The following is a 7,848-nucleotide window of genomic DNA, read 5'->3' as shown; positions in this document are numbered from 1 at the left end:
TCTGTGTGGTGTGACCATTTGATGAACTTCAAGCTTTTCACCCTCTCCACTGCAGCCCAGTTGATGTGGATGGGGGCATGCTCTCTCTGCTGTCTCCTGAATTCCTTCATTTGTTGACGTTGAGTGAGATGTGATTTTCCTGGCACCTCTCTGCCAGGGCCCTCACCTCCTCCCTGTAGGCTGAATCCTCGTTGTTGGTAATCAGGCAAACCACTGTTGTGTCATCAGCAAACTTGATGATTGAGTTGGAGATGTGCGTGGCCATGCAGTCATGGGTGAACAGGGAGTACAGGAAGGGGCTGAGCACGCACCCTTGTGGGGCCCTAGTGTTGAGGATCAGCGTGGTGAAGGTGTTGTTGTCTACCTTCACCACAGTTGAATGCAGAGTTTGTAGGCCTATGAGGGTTGCTGAAGAAACAAAAGTCCAAACTATAAAGGTAGCAGCTGATTAAACTTCAAAACACAGACAAACTACTAGCCTACATGGAATATTTTTACAGTATCCTCAAGATACTACACTGCAATGTTTTATGGGTTCTGCAGTAAAATGGATGCCTTTAGGAAGAAAAATTAATTCTGGAACCTATATAGGAAATTGGTGCAATAATATACTTGTAAACTTGCAATGACAAGAACTTTGTACGGGATCTAACCCACAACGTTGCAATCCCATGGTGATACTCTAGCCACAACGCCACTGAGTTGAGAAATGTAGGCCCGATAAAACTGTTGAATCTGTGGCAGTGTGTTAAATTGTCAGTTTGGCCCCGGGCCCCCTGGGTACTTTGGACCTGTTTAATTTTAAACCTATTAAACGAGTTATGTCTGCAACAACTAGGTGTCAAAGCAACATGATATATTAATTATAAAGTTGAAGTCGGAAGTTTACATACGCTTAGGTTGGAGTCATTAAAACTCATTTTTCAACCACTCCACAAATGTATTGTTAACAAACTATAGTTTTGGCTAGTTGGTTAAGGCATCTACTTTGTGCATGACACAAGTCATTTTTTCAAACAATTGTTTACAGACAGATTACAATTACAATTCCAGTGGGTCAGACGTTTACATACACTAAATTCACTGTGCCTTTAAACAGCTTGGGAAATTCCAGAAAATTATGTCATGGCTTTAGAAGCTTCTGATGGGCTAATTGACATCATTTGAGTCAATTGGAGGTGTATCTGTGGCCTACCTTCAAACTCAGTGCCTCTTTGCTTGACATCATGGGAAAATCAAAAGAAATCAGTCAAGACCTCAGAAAAAAATTATTGTAGACCTCCACAAGTCTGGTTCATCCTTGGGAGCAATTTCCAAACGCCTGAAAGTACCACGTTCATCTGTACAAACAATAGTACGCAAGAATAAACACTATGGGGCCACGCAGCCTTCATACTGCTCAGGAAGCAGACGTGTTCTGTCTCCTAGAGATGAACGTATTTTGGTGCGAAAAGTGCAAATCAATCCCAAAACTGCAACAAAGGACATGTGAAGATGTTGGAGGAAACAGGTACCTGTATCTCTATCCACAGTAAAACCAGTCCTATTTCGACATAACCTGAAAGGCCGCTCAGCAAGGAAGAAGCCACTGCTCCAAAACCGCCATAAAAAAGACAAACTACGGTTTGCTACTGCACATGGGGACAAAGATCATATTTTTTGGAGAAATGTCCTCTGGTCTGATGAAACAAAAATAGAACTGTTTTGTCATAATGACCATCATTATATTTGGAGGAAAAAGGGGGAGGCTTGTGTAACAGATGTGAAACGGATAGCTTAGTTAGCTGTGGTGCGTGCTAAATAGCGTTTCAATCGGTGACTTCACTTGCTCTGAGACCTTGAAGTAGTGGTTCCCCTTGCTCTGCAAGGGCCGTGATTTTGTGGAGCGATGGGTAACGATGCTTCGTGGGTGACTGTTGTTGATGTGTGCAGAGGGTCCCTGGTTCGAGACCGGGTATGGGCGAGGGGACGGTTTAAAGTTATACTGTTACATTGATGCTGTTGACCCGGTTCACTAGTTGCTGCGGAAAAGGAGGAGGTCAAAAGGGGGGTGAGTGTAACGGATGTGAAACGGTTAGCTGTGGTGCGCACTAAATAGCGTTTCAATCGATGACGTCACTTGCTCTGAGACCTTGAAGTAATTGTTCCCCTTGCTCTGCAAGGCCCGCGGATTTTGTGGAGCGATGGGTAACGATGCTTCGTGGGTGACTGTTGTTGATGTGTGCAGAGGGTCCCTGGTTCGCGCTCGGTTATGGGCGAGGGGACGGTCTAAAGTTGTACTGTTACACTTGCAAGCCGAAGAACACCATCCTAACCGTGAAGCACGGGGGCGGCAGCATCATGTTGTGGGGGTGATTTGCTGCAGGAGGGGCTGGTGCACTTCACAAAATAGATTGCATAGGTAGGAAAATTGTGGATATATTGAAGCAACATCTCAAGACATCAGTCAGGAAGCTTGGTCGCAAATGGGTCTTCCAAATGGACAATGACCCCAAGCATACTTCCAAAGTTGTGGCAAAATGGCTTAAGGACAACAAAGTCAAGGTATTGGAGTGGCCATCACACAGCTCAATACTATAGAAAATTTGTGGGCAGAACTCAAAAAGCATGTGCGAGCAAGGAGGCCTATACAAACCTGACTCAGTAACACGAGCTCTGTCATGAGGAATGGGCCAAAATTCACCTAACTTATTGTGGAAGGCTAACTGAAGCATTTGACCCAAGTTAAACAATTTAAAGGCAATACTAACAAATACTAATTGAGTGCATGTAAACTTCTGACCCACTGGGAATGTGATGAAAGAAATAAAAGCTGAAATCAATCATTCTCTCTACTATTATTCTGACATTTCACATTCTTAAAATAAAGTTTTGATCCTAACTGACCTAAGACAGGGAATTTTTACTCTGATTAAATGTCAGGAATTGTGAAAAACTAAGTTTAAATGTATTTGGCTAAGGTGTATGTAAACTTCTGACTTCAACTGTATATGGAAGCAAGGATAGGCTTTACATATCTATTTTGATCTCATGTTGTCCTTCACATTTTATATGGATAGGTCCACATAGAGTTGTAGGATATATGGATTATCTCTGATAAGATTACCAGTGTCTGCAGTCTGTGTTGGGCCAGGAGTTTTTCTTGACCATATTAGCTGTCCAGGAAAAGTTTAGTTTAGGTTATCTAAAAATCAATGATTCTACACTACACCATGAAACAAAAACCCATGAACTTGATTACGGTATGGCTTGATAGGGTTTTACGCCACAAAATAGATAGCAACTATTTTTCCACTACATTTTAGTACACTTGAATAATTGTCTCAGCAAAATTCATGGATTTATTTCTGAAATCATTTAGGAAAGAGCTAATTATAGAATCAATTGCAGATGACCATGTTCAAGAGAATAAATGAGAATAATGGAATAATATTATGATATTGAAGCTGCTTTTTACTGTCAAATATTATATTGTATACCACCTGTACTATCTATGGATATTACTGGTTTGATTACATCTGAATGTAAAAGATAATCCAAACCCAGTAGCATCAACTGGCCCTGACTCCACCTGCGTTTATAAACCTGTTATTCTGGGGGAAGTGGCTAACTTCCATTCATTGTTTTTTGATTTTCTTCATGAACAACCTTTTAAATCGTGTTTTAGATAACGTTCATCTCCCCCCACGTGCTGATGTTGCGCTGCACTGTCGCTTTTTAGACGCTAGAGGGTGCTTTATAACCATACATCGATTAATCGTCTGTTTTTATTGAGGACATTCCAATGTCTTTCTTCACGTTCAATGGCCAATTTGTGGAGGTGCTCATTTTTAAAACGAAACTTTAGCAGTGCAGTTATATCTGGCCTGTTGGAAGCTAACATCGTATCTCGTCACCATTGCCATAGCTCACACCAAGGTCTGGATCATCAAAGTTCAAGCTCTTGCCCTACATACCACATGATCAACTGGGTTTACCTGCAGCAGACTACCTAATCAAGCATGTCTTCTTGCTGCATGTTTCTTGTCCATCAGGTAAAGTTTTCTATCTGGTTGTTCTGGGATTTGTCAGATGACCCAGTCCCTGCTGAACCACACAGAGTAAACTATTATTTCCCTAGTCTCCCAGAGCCATGCATTTAAATATGTATTTAAATATCTCCCCTACGTTTAAATATTTAAATATTTAAACATGTATTTAAATATCTCCCCTATGCTTGGTGAGTTTTCAGGGAAAAACATGCACAGAAAAAAACATTTTTTAACTGTATTTTACATGTATTTCCGATTATGCTCCCTCTGATTTATCAATACATTAACTCATTTCAGATACAGAATATGACAGGCTTTGAAGTGTTGTGTACATGAACTGGGCATTGCATCTTCTCTCTGCTGCTGAGACGTAAAGCTGTTTTTGCACGGAATACTGCGTTTTTTTTAAAACTCCTCCCACTTAAATATCCTTCCGCAACAACTAGTTCTAGTTGTATAAGAATTTCCCGAAGGAAATAGCGATGAATGAATGATATGATCATTCAGAAATACATTGAAGACTGTGACGATAATAATCATCGATAGAGGCAACACGGGAATCTTCATTATATTCACATAAAAACGCTATGGTTGTTTGGCGGGAAAATAAATGTGGCGGAGGGATAGGTGGAATGTAAGAGCACAACCTTTTTTATTGAACCCGGGGCTGAATACTCAGCTGTGATTCTCCTGCAGCAAATGTCATCCAACATCACGAGCAAAAAGAGCTGTTATGCATGCTTCTCAGCCAGCCACTTTAATAGGAAACGAACATCTCCTTATCACACACGCTGGCAAGGATTAACTTGACTGGCTTGTTTGGAATACTTCTCACAATCTACGTTTTTGAGTTCGTGAATTGACCTCCACTTTGTTTTACAAACGCAAGGTAAGGGGAGTGTTGAGATGACACTGCGTGTTCCGTGTAGACGGCCGTTCACTAAGGATATTGTTTTGCGTGCTATTTATCTGTTAGTTGTGGTGCTTTTTTAAAAACAGCTGTTACATATTTGTAGCTGTAAGGTCCTATAGTCCGATGCATTTTTATAGTTAACCGCCTGGCCGCTGTGTTTTTGCAGTCTGCTTGGGTTTAAATGTCCTGTGCGCCACGCAGACTAGCTGTCAGCTGCAGATTGGTTTTGCATGTTAATGTGTCTGCCAAGACTTTTATGAAATGTTATTTTTGCTGAATGCACCATTATCAGTTTGCATGCAAGTTGATGTAGCCTCTTTTTATAGTTATTTTAACCAACTAATTCACCCTTTTCACTCAGGAAAGAGCGACAATGCAGCTATATTCAAGTTTGTCAAGTAAAAACTACGACTACGATTCTATCCAGCCATATTTTTATGTTGACAACGAAGATGAGGATTTATATCACCAGCAACAAGGACAACTTCAGCCACCGGCTCCAAGTGAGGACATCTGGAAGAAATTTGAGTTGCTGCCCACTCCTCCTCTCTCCCCGAGCCGGCGACCATCACTGTCTAGTCTTTTCCCATCAACTTCTGACCAACTCGAAATGGTGACTGAGTTTCTCGGGGATGACGTTGTAAACCAGAGTTTCATCTGCGATGCCGATTACTCTCAAACCTTCCTTAAGTCTATCATCATCCAGGACTGTATGTGGAGCGGGTTCTCGGCTGCAGCCAAGTTGGAAAAAGTGGTGTCTGAAAGACTCGCCTGTCTCCAAGCTGCTAGGAAAGAACCAGCTTTTAGCGACAACGCGGAGTGGACTACTACTCGGTTGAACGCAAACTACTTGCAGGATCTGAACACATCCGCGTCCGAATGCATTGATCCCTCAGTGGTCTTTCCGTACCCAATAACTGATACTTCCAAATCAAGCAAGGTGACACTACCCACGGATTTGGCATTGGACACCCCACCCAACAGCAGTAGTAGCAGTGGTAGTGACTCGGGTAAGCTGAATAGCAGTGTTATAACTTATTGCTCTTTATGATTATTCTGACTAAACCATTTGTATAATTCCAGTGTTTTCTGGCAACATGCATTATAATTCCCACATTGCATATGTCAACTCTGATTATGGTGCTGTTGAATATTAAAATGTTTGCTTATTAATAAATTGGGATAAATGGATGGACTTCACTCATGTCCTTGAGAACAAGGGTGTGAACTGGAATTTTGACATGGATGGGTTTGCCAGGCTAGAGGCAGTTGCGTTATTTACTTGATTTAACAAGGCAAGTCTGTTAAGAACAAATTCTTATTTTCAATGACCGCCTAGGAACAGTGGGTTAACTGTCTTGTTCAGGAGCAGAATGACAGATTTTTACCCTGTCGGCTTGGGGATTCAATCTTGCAACCTTTCGTATACTAGTCCAACGCACTAACCACTAGGCTACCAGCCGCCCCACTTAACCTCTACCACAAGTGCTATAGTCAAGACTGTGCTGTAATTGTCTACAGAGGAGTCTGTATTGAGGGGAAGGGTTTCAGGCTGGAATGTTGAAAAATCAGCTGATGTGGAAAAAGGGGGAGGAGTGTAAAGCAGAGATTTTTCTGACATGAAGGCATGCTGTGTTGTATGGGGCTCAATTGTGGCTAGTGATTCTCCTCAAAAAGAATGTGAATGCTGAATTGTTTTATTTAATCTCATTGCAGAATATGAGGAGATAGATGTCGTGACTGTGGAGAAGAGGCACGCAGAGAAGTGGTGTGACCCCAACATGTCTGGGACCAGACATCACAGTCCCCTTGTGCTGAAGAGGTGCCATGTCTCCACCCACCAGCACAACTACGCAGCTCACCCCTCCACGCGGCACGAGCCGCCAGCTGTCAAGAGGCTGAGGCTAGAGAGCAGTAACAGTGGCAGCAGCAGCCGGGTCCTCAAGCAGATCAGCAGCAACCGCAAATGCCCAAGTCCCTGGACGTCAGACACTGAGGACTATGACAAAAGAAGGACTCATAATGTACTGGAGCGCCAGCGGAGGAACGAGCTCAAGCTGAGCTTTTTCGCTCTACGGGACAAGATACCGGAGGTGGCAAACAATGAAAAGGCAGCCAAAGTGGTCATCCTGAAGAAGGCTATAGAGTGTATTTACAGCATGCAGACAGACGAGCAGAGACTTGTCAACTTCAAAGAGCAGCTAAGGAGGAAAAGTGAACATTTGAAACAGAAGCTGGCCCGGTTGCAGAACTCTCATGTTTGAGATCAAAGCGGCATAGACTTTTTGGCCTTATCGTTATTAATGCAAGTTAAGACATGGTGTGTATAGTTGATATTGCATGAAAAAAAAAAATGGGAGTCTTTTTGATTTAAATGTTGAACTGCCTTAATTGAATTATTGGCAGTAAAATATTTAATTTATTTTATTAAGAAAATATGAAAATGGGGTACATGTGTTGCATGCCCGACCTAAAATATGAATGTTTTGTATATAATTACTGAGTATTTCCTAAAATGTATTTTTGGATCTCAATTGTCAGGAAGTTCAAGCAGTATATGGGTTTACATATGTTCCTCGATTCATTTGAAATATAAATGCATTTCTTAACACTCGCCTGTCTTTAAAAAAAATATTTTGTCTCTTGCAGTCTCACTTGAATGAGGTCTTACAAGATCTGTTTGCATTAACAGTTGATGAAACCATGAATACACTCTTATTTCACTCGTGGGCTGACTTGTTAAACTGGACATGGATTTGCACTAATGTGTATTCTCTTTGAAGTCTTAACAACTAGAAGACTAGTAGAATCACCTTTTATTTAAGAATTTGACCTGGTGAAATGGTGCAGTTACAAACCAATCTATCCAGAGTTGACCATGCCACAAGTTGGTATGGACAGTTG

At 41.7% G+C, this 7,848-nt stretch overlaps 1 protein-coding gene across 1 annotated transcript; it reads left to right on the top strand.

The window, feature by feature from the left end:
- Positions 1–4,699: 4,699 nt before the first annotated feature.
- Positions 4,700–7,558, top strand: LOC123991710 (transcriptional regulator Myc-like). Its single transcript, XM_046293359.1, has 3 exons — positions 4,700–4,920; positions 5,306–5,954; positions 6,661–7,558. The coding sequence occupies exons 2-3, from the start codon at positions 5,318–5,320 to the stop codon at positions 7,206–7,208; spliced, it is 1,185 nt and encodes a 394-aa protein (XP_046149315.1). The 5' UTR covers positions 4,700–4,920; positions 5,306–5,317; the 3' UTR covers positions 7,209–7,558.
- Positions 7,559–7,848: the final 290 nt, after the last annotated feature.

This window comes from Oncorhynchus gorbuscha, linkage group LG12, assembly GCF_021184085.1.
Source record: "Oncorhynchus gorbuscha isolate QuinsamMale2020 ecotype Even-year linkage group LG12, OgorEven_v1.0, whole genome shotgun sequence".
NCBI classification, from domain to species: Eukaryota; Metazoa; Chordata; class Actinopteri; order Salmoniformes; family Salmonidae; genus Oncorhynchus; species Oncorhynchus gorbuscha.
The sequence above is the reverse complement of the archived record's forward strand: the minus strand, read 5'-3'. Positions and strand labels throughout refer to the sequence as shown.

What these genes read in the sequence shown, in the direction of transcription:
- LOC123991710 (XM_046293359.1), top strand. Translation starts at nt 5,318, where the DNA reads ATGCAGCTATATTCAAGTTTGTCAAGTAAAAACTACGACTACGATTCT. An exon ending in TAGCAGTGGTAGTGACTCGG is followed by an intron (nt 5,955 to 6,660) that starts GTAAGCTGAATA and finishes ATCTCATTGCAG; the next exon opens with AATATGAGGAGATAGATGTC.